The following is a 24,369-nucleotide window of genomic DNA, read 5'->3' on the forward strand; positions in this document are numbered from 1 at the left end:
TCTGTGTGTAAACATACTGAAATTCACATGCTGGTTTAGAAAGATGTAATTGTCACTGGTCATGTTGAAAAAATAAATTGTAGGTGCCTCTGCTGTTTATGGTGTATGAACAGAGCCTTACAACTCTATTAAAGTTGTGGTACAAATGATGGTTGATTTTGACTGCCCACATCATTTAGGTATTTAGTGGTTTAATCTTACATTGCATTTAAGTTATAGATATTTATAATAAGAAATAAATATTGCTCAAGCAGTTAGTAATTTAAAAGTTGGGGAATACACTGTTCAAATGACCATAGGCCTTGAAGCACAGGACAATAGAAGCACTGCACAATGAAGGCAGCTTAATCACCTACAAGGTACAGGTTTAGTATGAGTCTGAATAAACAATTTCTAAATAATAGTAAAGGGGAGACTATTTAAAATCTCAATCACAGATCAGGGTAGCTTAAATTAGAGCAGAGCAGTTTTCCATCTGTAAGTAGTTTCTAGCAACAAATGGAGATTTGACCTGATCACACTGCAGAATAAATTGTCTTAAGTTTTGGGGTTTTGTTTTGGTTTTACTATGATAATGAATTTGATGCCACTCATGGTATAAATTTTCAAGCAGCACCTTAAAAATAATGTAGATAAATTGCAGCTACCAATTGCAGTGGGGTGGAGAGAAATCTCAGGGTTTGTCAGATAAATATTTTACCTTGGTCTTATAAATACACACTCCTTGCTGTGGGTAGGAGATGTCTAGATGATTGAAAAGATGCTTGCAGTTTGTATAGCAGGTGGAGGTGACTTTAGGTGTGTGGCATGTCAGCATTTTAATTTCCTGTCTTGCCCAGTGATTATTGATCTGATTATTGATCAGGGTCAGACTATATGAATGTCTTTCCTTTTCCTAAGCAAAGTGGGGTAGCACAAGATCATTGTAGTAATTGGTTATGAAATAATTAACCAGTAGCATATATATATACACAGACACACACACACATACATATAAGTGTGTGTGTATATATATATTTGTGGAGCTTATCCCATCTCCAATACTATTTTGTCTTCTTTGCAGCTTTACAAATACAAATTTATATAAGGCAATACTTATTCCACATTTTATAGATGTTGCTTATCTTAAGAGTGAAAAAACCATAATTTTTTATGGTATAAAATACCCAAAATTTCAGAAAGTAAAGATTTTACATGTCCTTGTTGTTCTATGAAAGAATTCTGATGGCCTGTATTCCCTGTGATTGAGGGCTGAAGGTCACTGCAGCAATCCCTTGTTTCTGGGGAGAGAGTTCAGAAGTGAGACCAAGACATGAGTGATGTTGAAAAATCCCCTGAATCTCACTCTCATCCCCAAAAAATACTCCCTCTCCAGTGGTCTTTGCAGGTTTGAACTGATGCAAGTTAAATACAAGTTGCTTAGATTTTTTTCAATGGAGAAGGCATGGCAGAAGCCACTTTCAGTCACGTCATTTCAATATATTTCACTTTCAACAAACTTCGAGGTATGTTCTTTTGAAAGGAGCATGCTGGGAATTTCAGGAGGTTTTTGCATAAAAACAGTTGTTCAAAATATGATTGCCATTTTAATTGTACCCACATTAGAGAAGATTATTTTTTCCTTTTTTCTTGGACATCCCACAGGTCATAAATGTTGATGGAACAATGAGGAAAACCCTTCTAGAAGATAAACTTCCACATATATTTGGGTTCACACTGCTGGGAGATTACATCTACTGGACTGACTGGCAGAGACGAAGCATTGAAAGAGTTCACAAGATAAAGGCCAGCAGAGATATCATTATTGATCAGCTGCCAGATTTAATGGGCCTTAAAGCAACAAGTGTTACCAAAGTGTTTGGTAAGCATGAGCAATATAGGATGGGTCTGTAGGAGCTTCTAGGTGAGCTTGCTTTCATAAAGCAGCTGTTGATCACTTGTAATGAGAATAACTGTGGTCTGACTTGAATAATTTTAAAGGAAAATCACACCTATTATTTGTCAAGTTGGGAAAATACAGTGCTGCAAAAGAAGTGTGGGGTTCCAGTTTTTAGTGACATTTGACATAAGTCTTCCACAGCTCCCACTACACTCTTTGTATTTTTGTGAGAATTTTATTTTATCCCTGGGTCTACACTATAGGAATCATTATTCTCACAGAAATGCTTCATTTTCTGTTGCTCTTTTCTTCCAGTGCAAAGTTCCAGTGATGTTGAGTCAGCAGAATGCTTTTCACTATGTTGGGCATCATAGGCAGAGTCAGTCGCCATAACAATGTTGCCCCAAAGCATGTGACACTTATATATTAACTCTAATGCCTCAATTGTACCTAAATCTTAACAATTAAACCTTGCCTTTAGCATGGGATCAGCAGCTGGATCTCCTTGTTCTTCCACTGCATCTGCTGAAGGTGCAGCCAGTGTTTTAGGTCCTCTGCTGGCATTCTGCAGCGAGTATGTCACAGGACCTCCTGGCTTCAGTAACTAATGAGAGATGCGTGTTCATCACAGATTTTTCTACTGCAAGGAACACTGGAGTCTGGGCATAGCAGTAAACAGATTCATTGGTCAGCTCTTAAAATTACTGAGAATAGTCACAGTGGAATCACATGAAGTAGGTTGTCAAATTACACCCTGACAGTACATGGATTTCTAGCTTTTCAGGAAGCTGTACTTGAAGAATAATGAAGTCCTCAAGCTGCAAGTTATGCCATTGGTCTGAAATATGTATGCCCTGAAAAGGGAAAATGAAAAGAAACCTCTTTGAGACTGATCTTGGAGATCTTTTTTATGTGTGGTAGCAGTCTTTAAATACCTAAATCCTTGATTCCAGCAGATGGAGAAAGGCAGTCATTTATCTGTTGGTCCTTACTTTCTCCTCCACATTCCCTCCCCATCACACAAAAAAATAAGTGTGAGATTGTGGTGATCTTGTTGGAACTGCTTCTGCTAATGTATCTTCTCAGCTTTAAATTAAACATCTGGGAAAGTACTGCAGTTATCCAGCTCCTTTCTCACCCTTTTGTATCTCTGAACGTTTTTAAAAACTGATGGTTTCAAAGAGATACAAAGGTGGAGTACTTGGCCAAAAATAACCAGCTAATTATCTGCCTTCAGTGACTGAATTTAATCTTTGGGGAGACAAGAAAGTTCTGTTTGTAGCTTGTATTTTTACAATAGGAGGGATAGGTCCAGCTTCGTTAGTCCTGGGTAGAAGGAAAGAATCCATTTGGAGTGCTTTTTTTTTTAGAATTCCCTGTTGACAACCCAGAGGCTTAACTTACTTTGAAAAATTATAGTGTTGCTGCTCACCCTCCCATGCTTCTCTTTCCCCTCTACCTTTACAATGCATTTGTATCTGGTTTGGTTGGTTTGTTTGTTTTAAGGAACTAATTTAATGCACTAATATATGTTTTTGGTTTTGTTTTGTTTTTAAGGAACTAATTCATGTGCAGAGAACAATGGAGGCTGCAGCCATCTGTGTTTCTTTACACCCCAGGAGACCAGGTGTGCCTGTCCCATTGGCCTTGAGCTGTTGAGTGACATGAAGACTTGCATCATTCCTGAAGCCTTCTTAGTTTTCACAAGCAGAGCAGCAATTCATAGGATTTCTCTTGAAACCAATAATAATGATGTTGCTATTCCTCTTACTGGAGTCAAGGAAGCGTCTGCTCTGGATTTTGATGTCTCTGATAACAGAATCTATTGGACTGATGTTAGTTTGAAGGTATTACTGACATGTGAATTCCTTGAATATAAAGCCACAGAGCAGTTACTTTGATCTAACAAAGGTCTCCGTTACATGATCTATCCTGCAGTTGCTAGTGTTGTCATTGAATTGCATCCAAGGAGACCCTTGGAGATGAAGACAGTTGCATTGCTGAATGCACAGTAGGATGACAGGCATCTTCCCACTTCAAATAAAAATCCAAAGTGGCGTCTGGTTGTACCGAATGCCTAAGTCTTGGATGCTGGATGTGTTGCAACCATATATGTATCTACTGTAGAAAAGCTGTTTTCATGTCACACAGTAGAGTAATTTGAACTTGGCAGCCCCCTGAGCTTTCTGTCCTCTTCCAGTTTTGACTTGAAAGACAATTGTACTCAATATTAACATTTGGCAAGTGAACTTTGGATTGGTTGCTGTTAGTCTGTGGCTCCAGCTTGGCATAGAAAAGGCCAGGGAACTTGTCCAGTGTCCTCCACTCTATGTTAAGGGCCTACCTGTCCCTAGTTCAATCTCAGTCTGTTCCCCAAAAGTTTGACACTTCCTGTGATGTTTGGTTCACATCCATGTGCGTGCTAAAGTGTGTTGTGCTCTTCATCAGTGTTACTTTGCTTTCTAAAGTGAATTAAGTAATGGTAGAAAATTACAGATTCACTTTACTATAACTAAATTCTTCTATTTAGCCTCTTAATAGGTTTTCCAAGAGCAATCGAAGTTTCCTTGCCAATGTGCCCAAGCCATAATATGGAAAAGGTCAATTTTAAAGCCTGAAGGGCTTGTGCAGTTTCCACAGCCTCCCTGTGAGGTCTAATGAGGGCCGTGCTTCAGTGGTAACAGTGCCGGTTTTGCTGTGGGTACCTTTCTTTTGGGGAGAGTGCCAGTGTAATAAATTAGTGTAGTGCAGACACAGTTACTAAATAAATCTCACATAAGGACGTGGAGAACAGGAGTTATGGTCATCTTAACCATTTGTAGTGGAAAACACATTACTTCACCTGCATAAACATGTAGATCCCAGTCTCACGCTGTGCAGAACTGGAAAACATTTTACTTGTTTTTAGCGCCCTGAATTATCTAGCATACTGTATTTTCACATATCAGGTCTGTTTCAGCACCTCTGGGTTCTCATTCCCTCTCGTCCCCCACATCCTGCTGCTTAGCAGCAGGTATTATAACTTCAGAACCCATAGTCATCTCCCTTTCCTTTGGTGACCACCAGTTCCCTGATCTCCTCCAGCCTCTGGTTATATGAGGATGCATTTTCAAAAACTATACTACATGATTTCTGGTTTTGACATTTACCTTTAAAAATATAAAATGCCTCTTACCCTTATACATTCGTTTATCAAATTATTAAGAAATCAATAGCTGAATTGTTGGCAGGCAATCGTAGAACGATTGCTCAGTGTTGATAACACAGGTGGATAATTGTTCCTGCAAGTTACCATTTCCCTGGCTGTTGTTTCAGTGCTCCTTGTTCGGAGGGACTTATTTATATGTGTGCAGTCCCTGCCCTATGACTTGTTTTGATGAGTGTGCATAACTAAAATGTAGATGGCATCAGGAAATGTGCTCCAGGTGACTGGTTACGAGAAAGAACTGAATTTAGATGTCTCCAAACTGAGATGTGTTTCTAAGACGTAAAACATTACAGTGAATTAAATAATTTTAAAAACAGCTTCTTGTGTGCAAATAGAAGAGAGGGAGAAGGGTCAAGGAAGAATCTGCAGCTACATACTGCTTTCTGAAAATCATATCCTTTTAAAATGTCTTGGTCTGATCATGAGAAACCAGTAGCTTTCTGAAAATTCAGATGTTTTTATCCTGAGAATTTCTGTATCTTTTTTGACTATGTAAATTAATTTTTTAAAATGTAAAATGGCTGATTTTTTTTACTAATTTCTTTTTGTACACTAAACTTTGTAGTCATTATTCCTTTTCATTGCAATTGGGTATCTGTAAGTGCTGTAATATTTTTACACGATTGTTTTTCAGACCATAAGCCGAGCTTTCATGAATGGGAGCTCTGTTGAACATGTGATTGAGTTTGGGCTAGATTATCCTGAGGGAATGGCTGTAGACTGGATGGGGAAGAACCTCTACTGGGCAGATACTGGGACCAATCGCATTGAAGTAGCCCGCCTGGATGGACAGTATAGGCAGGTCCTTGTGTGGAAGGACTTGGACAACCCGAGGTCTCTGGCTCTTGATCCTACCAAAGGGTAAGGGACAGTGTTGTTTTTCAAAGCTTTGTGTGCATATTCTTGTATGTGGCAAGTTATTTGGCAGCTTATACAGCTCCATTTCTTCAGAGTCTTTGGAAAGACAATAAACATTCCACAGTCCCATGGGTTACAATGAAAAATTAATAATTGTCAAAAATATTATTCTGCCTTTCTCTAAAAAAGGAATATTATGATACTGCACATAATCACATGGGTTGTGGGGTTTCTTTTAAGAGCTGAAGAAAAAATTTAGAAAAGTCAAAGCATGCAGCTAAACCCAATCATACTTAGCTGATATGCTCTTTTTGTTCCATTCTCATTGCAGATACATGTACTGGACTGAGTGGGGAGGAAAACCAAGGATTGTTCGAGCGTTTATGGATGGAACAAACAGCATCACTTTGGTGGACAAAGTGGGTCGTGCCAATGACCTCACTATTGATTATGTGGACCAAAGGCTCTATTGGACTGACTTGGACACAAGCATGATTGAGTCATCAAATATGCTCGGTAATCTAGTGTTACAGTACACCAGCCAGTACAGAAATATGCACTGACAGTAGTAAAGCAATTGAATAATATGAGATTTGAACAATATAACTGATATTAAATCTGTGTGTGAGGCTCACCTGTCTGTAGTTCCTTGGGTCTTCCTTTTTATCTGTTTAAAAATAGGAGTGATGTTTCCGTTTTTCCAGTCACTGTCAGCTTCATGGCTTTTCCTTTTTCCTGGAGAGTGGCTTGCCAACCATATCAGCCAGTTGGCACAGGACACTGGGATGCATCTGATCATTCCCCATAGACTTGTGCCTATTCAGTTTTATCATGTTGTTCAATGTCTTTTTAGTTAGCAGGTTATAAAGACGCAGGTAGACTTCTAGCAAGTGAGCTCATCAGTTAAGATGATGTTATTAGATTTGGCCTTTGGTATGCAGTGCCAATGTCCTTGCCAGGATAGATCTAAATGAGTGTTGCTGATAGAAACATCTACCCCACCAGAGATGAATAAAGCACCCCTGAGTGGATGAATGAATGTTCTTCCAGCTTAATCTTGGGCATTATAAACATTACCCAGCAGGAGAACAATCACTCTTTGGGGAGATTTTCCTCCTTCTGCTGACTATGAAAATTGAATTATGCAGCTACCTCCTTCCTTCAGAAGAGTCTTTCCGCTAAATTTATTACTGTGGACCAGAATTGCTCTAAGAAGTATCTGAGAGTGTGCAGGGTATCTGTACTCGTAACACGGAGAATTCAGATTCCTAAAAGTTACATGGGGAGGTTGCCTCTATATTTAGTTCTGGTGGTTCACAGGGAAATGGATTCATGTTATGGTTTATGGGTTTTTTATTCTTTCTCAAGTCTTAGTCAAAGGGAAAGTACGGCAGAGGAAGAAAAATGAGGTATTCTGTAGAATCTAGCATTGGATGTTTGAGACAAGAGGAGATGAGGCTGATAAAGTCTACATCTTCATTCGATGTGAGATTCACAGAGGTTTATGCTTGAAAATGTTTAGGAAGGCAGTTTACAGTAAGAGTTTACACAGTAATGTATCTCTGGCAGTGGCCATGCTCTAGAAGGTGTTAAATCTGTTATGAATGTTGTGAACTGAGCCACAGTATGAGAGTATTGAGATTTCTGCCAAACAAATGGTTTCCTAAAGTCTCGGGATAGCTGTATGTTAAATTGCACCGCGAAAGATTTGTTTCTTGAGTGAAACACCATAATTTCTCGTAGCTGTTTCACTGTGAATCTCAAGTTTTGTTGCTTTCATGCATAATAATTTATTGGCCTAAGTGATTATTGGAGCTGATGGTATTCTTGAATGTGTTTTCCAATGTCCATTTGGGACAATAAGCATGAGACATATAAAGTAGTATTTGTTTAAATTACAATACACTGACACAGTTTAAAATTGTTCTGTAGGCAAGAGGGTATCAGGATAAGGTTTTTGAATGAAACTGTTTACATTGTCTCTTGAGCAGATACTGCTTGATAAAGAATCCCATGATGCTGATTTGGGAAATGAGGTTTTATTTTAAAAAGAAGAAAACAATTTTTCTTAATGCCAGTCACACTCTTCATTTTATATCATGGGAATTGTCCTTTAGTTGATTATCCTTCTTTTTGCAGGACAAGAACGAGAAATCATAGCAGATGATCTACCTCATCCATTTGGATTGACCCAATACAGTGACTACATCTACTGGACAGACTGGAACCTTCACAGCATAGAAAGAGCAGACAAGACCAGTGGGAAGAACAGGACACTTATTCAGGGCCATCTGGATTTTGTGATGGATATATTGGTTTTCCATTCTTCACGTCAGGATGGCTTGAATGATTGTGTGCAAAATAATGGCCACTGTGGTCATTTGTGCCTTGCCATACCAAATGGATTTAGATGTGGCTGTGCTGCTCATTATACCTTGGATCCCAACAGCAGGAACTGTAGTTGTAAGCATTTTTCTTTGCTACTATGTTCTGCAGTGCTTTTGGCTCCCAAGTGTTTAATGGGATGGGATCACAAGTCCATTTCAAAGGTTCTGACTTTAGAAGTGATCTTTAAGTGTGAGGATAGAGTATGGAATTCTATAGCCATTTTTGTAATGTGAGCTAGGATGAAGATATATATTTTAGATCTTAGAACTGGCAGCGCTGTCAAGTCTGGTCTTTCTTGTTTTACCAGAAGTGCTTTCTAGGTGATTCAACTGTGTGATTGAAGCTTTCCCACTCCTTACCTAAGCGTGTAGGTGTGTGGAAGAGAAATTATCAACAAAAAATGTCTTTTTCTCCTAAGTGTTCAATAAAGTCACCAAAAATAACATGCAGTAAAACTCCTAAGTAGTCTGCACAATATGCAGATGCAGTTGAAATTCATATAAGTTTGTTTTCTCCCTCCGTGTGATATTAAGAGCCTGCTGGTTGACTGGTTGTCCAATACGAATTTAAGTTTCTAGTAAAAATAGCAGATTAATAGAAAATGGACTGTTGATTTTAAAAAAATAAACCAACAAAGCTTTGGGCATCCTGCACAGTAGCATATAAGGAAATTTTAACTGGGTGACTTTTTGGAAGGCAGGTCCTGCAGACTAACCTGGTCTCCTTCTGTAACAAAGTGACCCACTCAGTGGATTAGGGAAAGGCTGTGGATGTTGTCTACCTGGATTTTAGTAAAGCCTTTGGCACTGTGTCCCACAGCATTCTCCTGGAGAAACTGGTTGCTTATGGCTTGGACCCGTGCGCTGTATTGCCCACAGTCACTGGTGTTACTTAAATTCCACATGGGGAACACAATTACTTTATAATATGAAAAGGAAATACTTTCTGGTTGAGGATGTGCATATCTACCTTCTGGAAGTACACAAAGAAACATTTTCAACTTAATAGCAAAAATGTCCAGTTTTATGAGTTATCTTAATTTTCATTGTAAATATAAGTGTCTCTCTGGGATTTTGTTCCAAATATTCCTTGTCTGCTGTGGGGATATATTTTTGTGACTTGCATTTTCTTATGCATTCTGTTTTGGCTTGTTTCAGCCCCTGCCAGTTTCCTGTTATTTAGCCAGAAATCTGCCATCAGCCGGATGATACCAGATGATCAGCAAAGTCCAGATATCATCCTACCTATGCATGGTCTGAGGAACGTCAAGGCTATTGATTATGATCCCTTAGATAAATTGATCTATTGGGTGGATGGACGTCAGAATATTATAAAAAGAGCCAAAGATGATGGCACTCAGGCAAGTTTACATCTTGTATATAATTTTGAGTTGGTTTTTTTGTGTGCTTTTTACTTCATGCTTGACCTTCCCCTTCTATTTTCTGCACCAGGGGTTCATCATTTTAAACTCTTGTCAACACTTATTCATTTATATTCTATTTTAGGATTGTGATTTCAATTTATACATGAAGAAGTGGGATAGAATAGAGTACATTATATATAGAAATTATAAGCCTTGAATTGCAATCTTTAGTTAAGGATGGGCACTCAAGTAAGGCAGACTCACTGTTTATACTTGGGACAGATAAACCGTATTGTAAAATCAATAATGTGGATGCCAGTTTTGAGATAATGTTGTCATCATTGTAAAGCTCTTTGAGAATGAAAATCCTCAGCTATCCAAGCTGTAGTTAAACCCTGAGGTAATGATGAATTGATTGCTGTGCCAGATATATGTGCATGGCTTATCCACATACTTAATGGTTTTAAAGTGTTGGGGGCATTACTTTTTTGCACTTGATATTCACACAACAGTGGTAAGGAGTGCAGTGTTCTTCCATGCAGCGTTATGTGTTAACATAATATAATTTCCAGGTCAAGGTAACAGATTCTTTGAAAATTATCATCTGAATAAGAATATAAAACAAAGTGGAGAATGGGCAAGTTATCTTTTCCTATTTCTCGGGCAGTTTTGAATTTTGACTTTTGAATCCTCACTAAATATATTTACTTAGTTTACTAACATTGTGCTGTTTGCAGATCGTGCATATAAATTTCATACCTGGTTAATGTTACCTTTGGTTTCAGGAAAATAATTATTTCTTTTTATTGCTAGGCACGCTGTCAGTACAAAATAGCACACTGTCAGTACAAAAGCTTTATGTAAAAATAAAAAAACCTGTATATCACTATGCTTAAAATGAAATTGTGGAAATATAACTTTTCACAAGTGATGCTGTGTTGGGTGCTTCATTTGACTTAAGCTGAGCACGGAATGGTGTCTTCAGCTTTCTTGGTCCATTTGAACTCTTTCTGGTACTCTTTTTGTGTTTGGATTGGGAACACCGCATTAAGACACTTAAGGAAACCACCACTTTCCCCTCACCAATATTATGTCACCAGAGGCAGTCATCTTTGAAGACTACTTTGATGCTGGGAGTCCTGCCGCCGGTATCACTATCCCCATGGCACTGGGATTGGCTACATGCTAGTGGAGCCTGCGCGATGTTAAACAGACACATTTTTTCCCTTCAGGAATTTTTCTCTATGCTCTAGTGCTCTTCAAAGAAATAAAGTATTGAAGTCTATGTTAGTATTCACAGTTGAACGCTATGTTGAAAAGTATAGTGAGTTGTGTGTGAGTTAGATTGGAAGGGTTTGAGGGTAATGACTCCAGAAACTTTGCAATAATGTCAAGATTTGTAAGCTCTAGCCTGAAGACCTTGAGAGTGAAAGCAGGTAATGTTGTTAGTAGAGGGTGAGGCAGAAGTGTAGCCATTTAACATGTGAGCAAACAGAACCAAGTTTTGTTAAAAGATTTTAGGTTTTAAGAGAAGATGGGACTTGAAGAAAATAAGTATCTACTACACTACAAATAATGAAGGAAGGAGGCTTTGGCAAGAGATAGAGATTAGTTAACTGACTGTATAACAGTGCAGATCTGTCCAGAAGGTTCCCTGGTTTCTTACATTGGTTCATTCAAGCTTGTTCCATGCATAAACATTCACTAATGGTTTATGTGCTTATTGGGGGTTGTGACTAGATGATCTTTAAGGTCCGTTCCAACCCCTTAACATGCTATGATTTTATCATTCATCTATCTCCTGGTAATAAATAATACTTAACAGAAGTCCCCACAACCACCTTCTGGGGAGTTTTGCGTAATCTTACGGATTTTGTCCAGATGTTTTCCCTCTAATCCACAGTTTGAATCAAACCCTTTTTTATTAAGCATTATTTCACTCCTTTTATTTGTTTCCTTTTGGTTAGTTTTAGGTGTTTCTGAACCATCAGGTTGGTAAGCCATACTTTCTGTGCAATCAGTGTTCTTCAATCAAAAATCAGAATAATTACAGGAAATTGTTCCCCATGTGTTGTCTTGCAGCCTTTCACTGTGATGAGTACTCCAAACCAAAGTCAGAACCCAGAGAAGCAGCCACATGACCTCAGCATCGATATATACAGCCATACCTTGTACTGGACTTGTGAGGCCACAAATTCAGTCAATGTCCACAGGCTGAACGGCGAGTCAATCGGGATGGTGCTGCGAGGGGACCACGACAGGCCCAGAGCCATTGTAGTGAATGCAGAGCGAGGGTGAGATTTCTTTCTGTACCACGTACAGAGCACTCTTGGGATGTATGTCAGCTCTGTGTGTGTGAATCTTGTGCTGCATCTAAGTATTTTTAAAAGGAGAATTTCTGAGTATTTAATTGTTCAGGATGTAGGTGCTTGTCTGATTTTGGCTTTTGAAGGTATGCAGCTTTCTCTTCCTTTTGTCTCCTTTTCCAGCCTTCACACAGCCGTGTGTGAGCAACTAACCTGGATGGGGAAAGCAAAGTAAAACCACCTTATCCTGTTCTCTGTGTGAATGCACAGCCCTGCCACCTAATGGGAAAAACAGGAGAGTTTACATTGTGTCTGTATCAACTGGGAGTCTGGCACTTGGTCATCATAAAACAAATGTTTCCAGGGGGGAAAAGAAGGAACTTCTCATATGATGCAACTAATTCCTGCTAATCTAGTACTCTAACATTTAAACAAACACTTAAGCTGCTTATGTTCTATACATTTTTACAGTTAGTTCTGCCTTGATGTTATCTTAAAAACTTCTGAAACAGGTAGGATGCACTAGAGTGATTTCCCACAAGAAGAAAATATTTTGTTTTGCTGCAAAGCAGTTTTGGTTAGATTCAGCAGATGCCATCTCCACTTCTGGTGCTTAGTAACTTCATTCTTAGGTGTCAGACATGGTCCTTTACCATTCTCTTTAGTAAGTTAGGCACTTAAATCCCAATTAACTACTAAATGGCTTACCATTTGCTTGGCAGATACTGAATGACAATATTTCACAACTGTGTGGATACAACAGTACCTACAGACTTTATCTGGAGCATTTATAGGACTGGTATTTTATACCAGTGTGCTCTGCACAGTTCAAAAGCTGTTGTGGGGAGAGGGGGATTAGAGGAAAGATTCTAATCTTATTGAGACTAAGTCACTTGGATATAGTTTGTATTTATAAAAGCTTATCTGCTTTCTCCATTAAAATGGGAGTTTGGGTTTGTTGATCTCTAAAACCCTCAACTTTTGAAGTCAGGTTTTCAAATGATTTAAAGCTAAATCCATTTATAAATTAAAGGAATAAAAATGAAGGAGAGGCTATGCTAAACACTCTGACTATCTGGGGGAGCTGAATGAGTGAACGGTGTACTGAAGAACTTCTGCTATGGTCCCAGAAATCCTTCCCTTCACCTCTCCCTTGGCTGCATGTTCTGACTGCTGCCTTCCCTCCTTGTGCCATAACGAAAGGCTATGCAGCAATGTAGCCCACTGTGTTAGAGAGTTTGCCCATGTTATTCACCACTGAAAATATAGTGGACTTTTCCCTTAGAGAGTTTTCGATTCATTATATGGATGCACAAGCCTTTTTTTCAGGGCAGAGACTGCTTTTGTTTGCAACTTAGCCAGATATAAAGAATTCATGGAACTAAGACATCAGGAACATGCCATCCTCAGTTGTTCTTCTGTGACCTTTGTTCCTCTCAGGTTTGGTAGCAACTTCTACTTGCTGAGAAGGAAGGTGACACGGAAGGAAGAGGAGGTGGACATTAATTTTTTTTTGTCTTCTGGACTTTGATTCAGAAATGGGGACAGCTTTACCCAAGGAGAGTTGCAGAAAGTCTGTGCTTGTCTCCTACAACCCCCACCTCCGTGCAGGAGCAGTGCTGCCAGCACAGCAGTGCTGAGGCATTTTATGGCCTGGTGACAAATTCTATTACTTTCAGGCTTTCTCAATGTGTCAGTTAGCAAATGTTTGATTCTGCAGCTGACAGATCTGGATCTTTGCAGCTGGGAGCAAAGTCACCCAAGTCATACCTGTGAAACCATTCCCACTTACAACGTAGAGCCTCTGTGCAAAGGTGGGTTGCCTCTCTCTGAAGCTCTCAATCAAGAGGTTGGTGTCTTTGTTTTCAGGTACATGTACTTCACCAACATGCAGGAGCGAGCCCCCAAGATTGAGCGTGCAGCCCTTGATGGCACAGAGAGAGAAGTGCTTTTTACAACTGGGTTGATCCGACCAGTAGCGCTGGTGGTTGACAACAAACTTGGAAAGCTTTTCTGGGTGGATGCAGATCTGAAGCGCATTGAAAGCTGTGACCTGTCAGGTATGTGGTATGAGGTTAAACATTTGCAGCAAAGTGTTTGCGTGAGTAGGACATCATTCCCACTTTGATGCTGACTCTGGTAGCTTTCATCTCCACTATTGCCAGTTCTGGGTAGACAGTCACAGACAGTAATTGCTGGTGGACTCCCGTCTTTGATATAATTGGAATAAATGTCTGTAATAATTGACACCCTCCAAGAGAGCCATTTGACTTTTTTATGTTCTGAAAGCAACTCTTGCAAAATCAGATTTAAATAGATGTTGCCAGTCATGGAACCACTAAATCACCTCCCCCATGCCCTTTTTTTTTTCCTTATGGTTTGAAAAGTTTGCATACTCTTCAGTTTTTCTTCCTCTGGAGTTTACAGCTTAGTAAATCAAGGTAGCTTGAAAAAACCGGAAGAATAGTCAATGTTTTTTTCTAATTTTTCTCTTTTAGTTTAAAATCATTGCCCTTGTCCTATCACTATCTGCCCATGTAAAAAGTCAGTTTCCCTCTTTTTTTTTATAAGCACCCTTTAAGTACTGTGAAAGGCCACTATGAGGTCTCCCCACAGCCTTTTCTTCTCCAAGCTGAACAACTCCAGCTCTGTCAGTCTGCCTTTGGACCTGCTAACAGGTCTATGTCTTACTTTGCAGGTGGTAATTTTATGTGCAAAACTAACAGGACCTGTTAATGTTACATTCTCATACTTGGCTGAGCTCTAGATAATTTATGCAGCAAATTAGTTGAATCCAGTTTTTATAGCATTTTTATTATCTATCTAGATTCTGTAATCTCATTTTGTGCAGATATTAAAAACTTACATCTTTTAAATGCAAGCAGACATAAGGTCTTAATTCCAAAATGAAATATGAAAGCAGAAGAACCACCAATTTAGGATTTTGTTTTGATTTTTCATTTTTAAAATCAAATATATCCAATTATATAGGCACACATTGGGTCAAAATAGTTTCTGTGAATTAATAGAATAATTTGGAATCTCTTGTTTGCCCCAGAAAAGCATAACAAAAACAATTAAATGCCAGTAAGTGTAGAGTATCATGCAGTTTAAGACTACAAATAATTAAAGTAAAAAGCAGTAATAAATGCATTTTTACTTGACCTGATTTTTACACATTGGCTTAGAGCATAATTTTACATATTTCTGTAAAGCAGAAAACCTGAACATTTTATATTGTTCCTATTTAAGAGCATACTGAGTTAGAGTTTGGGTTTTCTGGTTGGTTACTGAATAAAAAGGAGAAGGTGAAGAAAGAAGTGTGGCTGGTAGAATATGAGCTTTTGATTTGTGATCATGTGTCTGTGGTTGTCACATAACCTATGACAAGGCTCTTGCTTTGCATGAGGGGTGTGTTTTGTTTGAGTAATGGCAGTGAAACTAATTGGTTGCATTTCACTCTTTCTTGTAGATTCCAACAAAATGAACTGCTCAGTGTGTAAATGTATTGTAAAAATTTTGGCCTAAGAGTTGAGTATGTATCAGCTTTTAGGGATGGCTCACAGTTGCACATAACAGAACACATTGGTGTGAGGCTGATCGTGGCTGGCTGAACAGCCATGCAAGGATGAGCTGTGTTTTGTGTTGTATCTGCTTGCCCTCATGACTTGGCAGCTGGTTGCATGTACCTCAGATGAGACTGAACAAGCAGAACTTTAGTCTGCATAGACAAATGAAGGCAATGACCTTATAGCTAACTATAAGGTTTGGTTTGGTTTGGTTTTGGTTGGGTTGTTGTTTTGTGATATTTTTTTTTTAAAGGAATTACTTAAAAGTCAACTGGTGTAAAACTAGCCTTTGTTTATGTTGATCTTAGGTGCTAACCGTGTGACCCTAGAGGACTCCAACATCCTTCAGCCCATGGGACTCACTGTGCTGGGGAATCACTTGTATTGGATTGATCGTCAGCAACAAATGATTGAGAGAGTGGAGAAAGTGAATGGGTACAAAAGGACTAGAATTCAAGGCCGGATTGCTCACCTAACAGGCATTCATGCTGTGGAAGAGCTTGATATGGAAGAATTCTGTGAGTTTATTTCAGTATTTGATGTGTCTCTGTCTTGGTCGTTGTCTCTCAAAATCCTCATCCACCTGAATATTGTAATAATGTTGCCTAGTGGGCTTCTAGTAAGCCATGGATTGCTTTCATCTTGTCCAGTTGGGGTCCTGGAAGAGAAGGAGGAACAAGTTCCTTGTTCTTGTTGAGAGGGGTATTGCTGCACAGCTAGAATATGTGACATCGTAGCACTTAGTTACAGTCTAAAAGCTACTTATAATTATGGTTGTTAATTTTGTTAATTTTGTAAGTACCAAGTAATAAGTCTTGGAAAAACCTGTTATAAGAGACAAAAGGATTGTACTTGCCTTTTTTCCAGGGGTTTCAGACTCCTGTGTAAAGTATGACTGGTTTGACTCTGCACAATGGATGATGTAAAAAGCCTCCAGCGAGGGAGGGAGAATGGGAAGGAAGCTCCTACAGTGAATTGTACCGTGGATGTAGAATTTCCCAACAGAGGTGGAACATTTTAGGTGCTCCCTTCTCAAAGGGATCATGCATGCAGGATGTTCTTTTTCTGGATTAGTGGTCCAAGTTACTGTGGTCTGAGGGAGAGTACAGAAACCTCTTAAAGTAGTCACTCCTCAAAGTGACAACCTACAGCTCCTCCTGCTTAACAGGAATATTAAAGAGAATATAAAATTACAAACAAAAAGTGGGAGAAAGAGGTCTCTTTCAACTTCGTTGCCTGTGATGAGTTGTCTTATATAGGGAGTGTACATTTGTTTATAGTTGTTCAATTTTCAGAGGAAATTATTCCATTTCACAACAAACACTGTGTCACATACATTACTGTCTGTAATGGCTGAAATTACCTGAACTTGCATATGTGGGTAAGCTGTTACAAATAAGGTAGTGTAAATATCTCAACTGTCTTAGATTCTATGTGCTAATCATGACCCAGATGTTCTTTCTTTTGCAATACCCAGTTTTTCTTCTTCTGTGCCATTTCTCATGATTTTTGTACATTTCAAAGGTATTACTGAATGAAGCAAGAATTTTTTTCTTTAATTCTCAATACTCCTTAAAAAAGAGTTTTACTTTTACCCCATGTGTTCATTTAAAATGAGGATTTTTGGTTTGGGTTTTTTTTTAATGGTAAAGAGTACTGTTTCTTTTAAGTCACACTGAAAGGAATCCTGTTTTGCAGCTGAAAACTCTTCTATGTAGGTATTTTCTGTTGCAACAGGGGAGTAAAAATACATATGCACATGTAAGTGTATATGCATGCACTTCTTCTGCGAGCAACTCATGAATCAAACACTGTTTTAAATTAATAAGTGTAGGTGAAAGCAGGTTGCTGAGAAGCCTGGACAGATGCAAAACAACTTTGGCAGAGAAATTATGTTATCTATACTGTTTCTTCCCCATGGAAATTCTTAGCGGTAGTAAAAAATGCATTGTTCAGCATCATCACAAATAACACAGGGTATCACCTCACAGATTGCTCCAGCAGATGCTCAGCTATCAGCCTGAATAAGCAGGCAAGAGGCTGGGTCTCTTCGTACTCTGTTGGGCTGGGGTTGTCAGACAGTGACCTCCCTTCTCTGTGCCTGTTTCTTATCCACCTAATGTTCATTTAAAATGATTCTATCTGGAGCTCTCATGTGCTCAGTGCTTCTGGGTAACTGATTGGGAACACAACCATGTAGCTTCCTATCTTTAAAAAAAATAAACTATGTGTGCCTATATTGCAGTTTTTTGAGTTGCAGGGAAGCTGAGGCATTGCATATTAAAGGAGAGTTGCTGCTGGGTTTAGGAGTTGCATTCTGCAGTGACTTATGTTAATTCTTGATGCCCACCCTAGAAATGCAGGTGAAATGTCTAGGTACGATGTAAATGCAGCCTTCTTAAATCTGCCTTTTCATTTCTCTTCACCTCAGCTCCCAAATTCTTTCCAGAAGTCCTTTAGAGGTCTCCATATCATAGAATCATAGAATGATTTGGGTTGGAAGGGACTTTGTAAAGGTCATCTTGTTCCGACGCCCCTGCAATGGGCAAGGACATCTTCAACTCGATCAGGTTGCTCAGATCACTATGAGTTGAAGAAATGTAGTCTTTATGAAGTAGTAGATCAGCTTTTGAGCAGTGAACTAAAAAATCCTGCATTTATCTTCCTAATAATTTCTAGTAAAATCTTGGTTACTCAAACAGAAGTGATTTTTGAGTGGTTTTTGATTTTCCCCAAGCTAGGAATAGTTATAATTTCTTTTATGCTATGTAATATTCTTTTTCTGTGTGTTTCACCAGCTGTGCATCCATGCTCCCGTGACAATGGTGGATGTTCACACATCTGCATTGCCAAAGGAGATGGAACTCCAAGATGTTCATGCCCCGAGCACCTTGTGCTTCTACAGAATCTCTTAACATGTGGAGGTGAGTTATATTTTAGTGCTGCTAATCAATTTATATCAAAAATATGGGAGTTGATTTTTGCATTCCTATCCAAAATGTGAATTTACACGCAGTTTTCCTATACGTGTTGTGTTGCCTCTTGTTAAATTACCTTTGATTCTCCTACCAGCTGTTTTCTGCTTCAGGTTTTGGGAATATGTGACTTTTCATTGTGTGCACAACATTTTTGTTTGACCTTAAAATACTTTTATGTTCTACTGAGATTTTTATAATTGTATGATGTGACAGGTTTGTACTTTAAATAAGTGCTTATAAGATGATGTTGCCTCAACCCATGATGACCTAGCAGCAGAAACTGTGCATATGATTCCCACAGTATGATACTTCAGTCTTTCAAATTAATTTGGCCGCATAACACAAACCACTGTACTAACTAGTTCTAAAATGTAGGCTCCATTGCAATTCTTTTTTATTAGGGTAGCTCTCCTCTTTCCACATGGTAGACATTTCCTCTAGCTTTCCATTTCACAATCTCAGGATTTTTGAAAACTGTTAACATTACACTTGCAGGGGGGATTCAAAACAAAACAAAACATTGTTTCTTTTTGGGAGGCATTGAATCTTAAATCATTTGGCTCTGTTAGTCCTCTTGACTTCTTTCCATGTATTTATTTTGCTGTGGATTTCATTTTCTGGCTGAACTCTGACCTCTCATGGGACAGTTATTTCCATGATAAACTGTTTTCTTTCCCATGACCACAACACACCATGTGGTTTTGGAGTAGTGGTGGTTACATAGGGGAGGCAGGGCAGATCAATCTAATTATACTTCTTGCTGTAGTGTTGTTGCACAACAAGGCCAGCAAGAGACTCTTAAATTCCACCCCTTTGTATCTTCAGCTATAAATCTAAAAATTCAGGGACCTCCATTTCAGTGTCTGTTTTTTTTTATTCTAATAATTCACTAAGCCTGCAACAACTTTTTAGCCTGTCTTGTCTGCCCTAGTAACAGCCAGTAGCCAGTGTTTCAAAATAACTTAGCTTTCTGGCTGGAGAACATTTGTCCATGTACTCTTATGAATACTTTTGTCATGTTTTTAAATGTAAGCTTGTGCTTGCCAAGTACAACCATAATGCAACATTAAATGTGGCTTTACATGCAGAAGTAGTAATCTGTCTGTTGAATTACCTAAACAGCACACTCATATAAAATGTAATTCAAGAATTATCTTAATATGTGTATCCTGCATCTTTATTTTACCTACAGCCATCAGGCTATATTTGTAGTTCTTATATTGCTACTCCAAATGACAAACTTAAAAAATTGTAATTTTTTTCAAAAACCAAGATCGTTTGTATTTTTACTTGCGTTTTGTTTTTCAAGCTCTTGATTATACTTGAGTCTTGTTCTTGTACATTTCTCCCTAATGAAGGAAGGACACCAGCACTTTAAAAATTGCTTGCATGTAAATGCATAATTCTAGCATTTTTAACACCACCCTCAGAAGTAAAAATACTCATACAAAAGTCTTGCCATTGGTTACATCTAAGAAGCTTTCTTTATGGTGTGTTCTTTGTCAAGTCCATTCTTGACCCTGAATCTTAACAAAAGCTTGTTGGGTTTTCAGAGGAGTGCTGCCATTCAGTGTCAGAGCACGTCCATCTTGCTCATATTGTTGTCTCAGCGAGGGTATGATGTGGTACTTTGTTAATCCAAGTGGTAAAGCATCTACTTAGAGCATTGTTGGCAACAGCAGCTGTGGGACTAGTGACTGCTTCTGTTAACTGCTTCAATTACATCACAGGGTTTGGACCTAGCGACTTTTGAAAGCAGTGGAAGTGTGTCTGTTTGCAGCAGGAGTATTTTGAGATGTCCCTCTCATTTTCACCATAAACAGTTGCTACTGAGACACAACTGAATGACTTATTTGTTGTCTGCTTCTTTCATTGATACTAATGGTGAAAAAGTGTGTGCTAACTTGCTGTACATAAGAATCTGGAGCGTTTTTTGCAATAGATTCTTGATCTGCATTATCTTTACCTTCTGACATTCTGAAGAAAGTAACTATGAATGCCTTATTACAGCATAATTGTTGCATCTCTGTATGGGGTTGTAGCTGCTGCTTAAAGCTGTCAGTGCATGATTGCACCTTAAGCTTAACAATATGGATGTGGAATGGAGTGATACCAGCATCTTGGGGTCCACGAAAAGTCAAATTTGAAGGAAGTCTCAGCTTTGTTAGATCTAACAAACATAAAATTGGCTGTGCACAAGTTCCAGTGTTCTGTCTTTGTAGTGAAAGAATATAAGATTAGATCTGCTCCTTAGACTACTCTAACTTCCACTGACCTGCTGCTCGGAGACTTTCCAGCAAGAGGACTTAGCTTAATGTGTAACAGTCCTTTACATATATTTTTTTATCCATTCATATTTTTCAATTCATATCTGACTCAGGAATTTGTTTGTGGACAAACCACAGGAAAAAAAGAGACACAGATATTGTGCAAGTAGATATTATATGGTTTAGGTGTATTCCTTGCCAATTAACCCTGTGTGTCAGGTTTTTTGATGAAGAATTGGCCCAGGCTAATATAATTGCAGGTATTAGAATTATTTAGAATGTGGTGTGCAATCAGAAATGGAGTATTCATTTGAATTTATGTCACACTTTGTTGTAAGGGATAAATTTGAATATACAAATATGATTTGTTTTCTTTTTCTGCAGAACCTCCAACTTGCTCCCCAGACCAGTTTACCTGTGCAACTGGAGAGATTGACTGTATCCCAATGGCATGGCGGTGTGATGGATTTCCTGAGTGTGATGACCAGAGCGATGAAGACAGTTGCCCCATATGCTCTGCATCCCAGTTCCAGTGTGAGAAGGGGCAGTGTATTGATGCACACTTGCGATGTAATGGAGAAATTGACTGTCAAGATAAATCTGATGAAGCAGATTGTGATAGTAAGATTAGTTTTCCTGAACTCGTGGTTCTAACATAAGCATTCATTTGGGATTCTAACTGTTCTTGAAATATATAGATACAAATCCTTTTTGCTGAGACATAGATTCCTGAATATAGATAAGAAATTCAGCAGTTATTTAGCAAAGTTTTATACAGGTCTGCTTAAGATAGTATGGACTGCATAAGGTTTTATAATATGTCAAGTTACTACATTTTGTTAACATGTCAGTTCATCAGCTACACTTTGTTAGTTATTGTAAGACATTCTTGCTGATTCGATCTCAGTTTTGCCTCAACAGGACTGATTTGATAAAGATAGGGATTATTGGGATCAGAATTTTATTTTAGCCCCACTGAGTAGGATGTATAAGAACAAGAAGGAAGATTCAGAGATATGCAGACTTGCAATTTTCCCACAGCAGCAAAGCAGGTGTTCTGGTGCCTACCCGATCGTAATACAAAATGCACTGTGCCTTCATGTCTCACTTATTTCTGTTTTCTTAAGACACTGAAATGCTCCCAGTGCTATCAGTACTAATCTTATCTTTCTTTCTGTGCAGCAATTTGTCTACCCAATCAGTTCCGATGTGCAAGTGGTCAGTGCATCCTCCTGAAGCAGCAGTGTGACTCCTTTCCAGATTGTATTGATGGTTCTGATGAGCTTATATGTGGTGAGATGTCTTCTCTTGAGATTCGAGTGTTGTGTTCAATCATAATGTCCTACATCTCTATGCAGAGATGGTCTTTGCAGAGTAATATTCTTTCAGGGAAGCCCAGTGAATCAACGCTCCCTTCTTTAGATGGGTCTTTAGATCTGTACTTAGGGGAACTTGATTCGACTGTGCTCAGTACCTTGGAAGTTGCAGAGCTGCTGCTAAGCTTGGGATGGCTTTTAAAGATGTGCAACCCTATTCACTGCAATTACAGGGTCAAGCTAGAGGCTAATTATTTGGAGGAACTAGCATGCAATGAACAAGGGTCCACAAGAGACCACAAATCAGTCTCTTAAAGTGGAGGTGGGAAAAGAATATAAGGAGAGACCTTGAGTTTTCTGGGAAAAAATGTTAACTTTGAATTCTCACGGCAGTAGGTATGTGCAAGTTACAGACACACTCATGACAGTTGCTGTAATAGTCCTTAGATAGTCTGTTATTTTGCAGTTCCAAGTGGACAGTAAAATTCACTTGCTTGTGGCTCTCTTGCAGTTTCCATCTTTTTGCACTGTTGGGGTGACTAATGCATGATAGATACGGGAGAGATAAAGGGAGCATTTAGTAGCATACAAGTGGTTTAGCAAAATATTTGAAACATAGCATTTTAGAATAAAAGCAAATACATCTGTCTGTGGTTCATTATGAACAGGGTTTGTGTAGAGAAATGCTGCACTTATGTTGCCTATAGGACCAACCTTAGCTGATTGTGAAGGTTTTAACATCTTAGAATCTTGTCGGGTTTTGAAGCACTGTGTGTTGGAAGCTGTGCCACTGCTGAGATGAGAGAAGGAGTCACCAGGTTTGGTCCAGGGTAACCTTGGTTTTTCCTTCCATCTTCATGGTGGGTACTACAAGGAAAAGTATATTTCATGGATAAGAGTGGTGAAAAGAGCCCAAGTGGTGAATAGAAAAAAAAGGCTAAAAGAATGGAAACAAAAGGTTTGGGAAATTTCAGATTGAACCTGCTTCTCCCACATCTTCCATTTACCTCTCAGCTTTCACCCAGTTACCCTAATTCCCTGGATAATACAAAGTGACTTCTTCCTTTTTTTTTAGTTTCTTTGTGCACTTGGCAAACTTTTGTGCTGCAGTTTTAATGCAGCTGTTTCCTGTTTGCACTTTGGGTCCAGTCCTTCAATTAGATCTTAAATGATTTAAATGTGTCTTTATGTAGACACAAGATTGTCTCTTCTGGAGTCTCATTGTGGAACAGAGCTTTCTGTGGTTTCCCATTTGACTGAGGGAAAGAACTCAAGTAGGGAATAAAAATGATTGCTACCTCCTAGAAAAGGATCTTGTATTCAAAAGAAGCTAGGTTTAACCAAAATGAGATTTGTGTGTTTTAAAATAGCTTATTTGGGAACATGTTTTCATTTTGGCTTTGTTTTTTTCTGGTATCACAGCTGAACAAATCTGACTTTTTGAAAGTTAGGACCCTAGCTGACATAAAAGCTGTCATGCACTAATAAGTGTGAAAAGAGATAAAGATTTTAGGATAGCAATGAGTTCTTGATGCTGAGCTGTTAAGAGTTTATTTGTATTTCCCTTATATTCCTTCTCAAATTTCAGTGTTTTTTCATTCCTTTCCACTGCAGTGGAAACCAGAACCACTGGAGAAAAATTCTGTGAAGGGAAGTCTTGAATCTTATATAAACCCTTTCACTCTTACAACTTCATTAAGGGGGGGGGATCTATAGCTTAAACTGAGCACGTAAAACTGATAGGCTTTGGACAAGTTTATTTTTATTTTTTCATTTTTTGAATATATCTATTTGTGGGAATCACATGGAAAAAATCACTTTCCCTGAAGAACATTGCATATGTGAAAAACAGAGGTGTGATGTTTACCTGACAAGAATTTTTAATGTGTTACCCATAATCAGGGAGAGATATGATGTGTAGCTCATCTCAAATACTGCAGCACTTTTATTTTTTTAACATTGGGCTATAATGGTGGGGGGGAATAACAGTATTTGAAATACTCTGGATTGTGTTTTCCTTACAATTTGGAAGGTGGATTTTTTTGAAAGCAAGTCATATTTTAGGAAGGAAAAGTATTCTGTTTTAAGACCTATATTAGCTAGGAAGAGATCCACTGCTTAATACATATGATAGCTTCCCTACTGGTAAAGTTTCAAATTTTTTTAAATGTTATTGCTAGTCCAAATGGCTTTTGAGAGAGCAGATTCCTGACTAAGGACTTAGGGAGCATCCTGTA

The 24,369-nt window shown here is 38.5% G+C and overlaps 1 protein-coding gene across 2 annotated transcripts in view; it reads left to right on the forward strand.

The window, feature by feature from the left end:
• Window positions 1-24,369, forward strand: part of LOC135415670 (low-density lipoprotein receptor-related protein 5) — a 134,180-nt gene that overhangs the window by 102,965 nt on the left and 6,846 nt on the right. For both annotated transcript variants that reach the window (XM_064657707.1, XM_064657708.1), the window contains exons 8-19: window positions 1,645-1,861; window positions 3,437-3,726; window positions 5,722-5,948; window positions 6,277-6,461; window positions 8,085-8,408; window positions 9,491-9,693; window positions 11,779-11,990; window positions 13,872-14,062; window positions 15,880-16,089; window positions 18,370-18,495; window positions 21,201-21,437; window positions 21,999-22,109. In XM_064657707.1, the coding sequence (XP_064513777.1) occupies window positions 1,645-1,861; window positions 3,437-3,726; window positions 5,722-5,948; window positions 6,277-6,461; window positions 8,085-8,408; window positions 9,491-9,693; window positions 11,779-11,990; window positions 13,872-14,062; window positions 15,880-16,089; window positions 18,370-18,495; window positions 21,201-21,437; window positions 21,999-22,109 (2,533 nt within the window). The remainder of the gene's footprint in view (window positions 1-1,644; window positions 1,862-3,436; window positions 3,727-5,721; window positions 5,949-6,276; window positions 6,462-8,084; window positions 8,409-9,490; window positions 9,694-11,778; window positions 11,991-13,871; window positions 14,063-15,879; window positions 16,090-18,369; window positions 18,496-21,200; window positions 21,438-21,998; window positions 22,110-24,369) is intronic.

This window comes from Pseudopipra pipra, chromosome 6 (assembly GCF_036250125.1).
Source record: "Pseudopipra pipra isolate bDixPip1 chromosome 6, bDixPip1.hap1, whole genome shotgun sequence".
Lineage (NCBI taxonomy): Eukaryota > Metazoa > Chordata > Aves > Passeriformes > Pipridae > Pseudopipra > Pseudopipra pipra.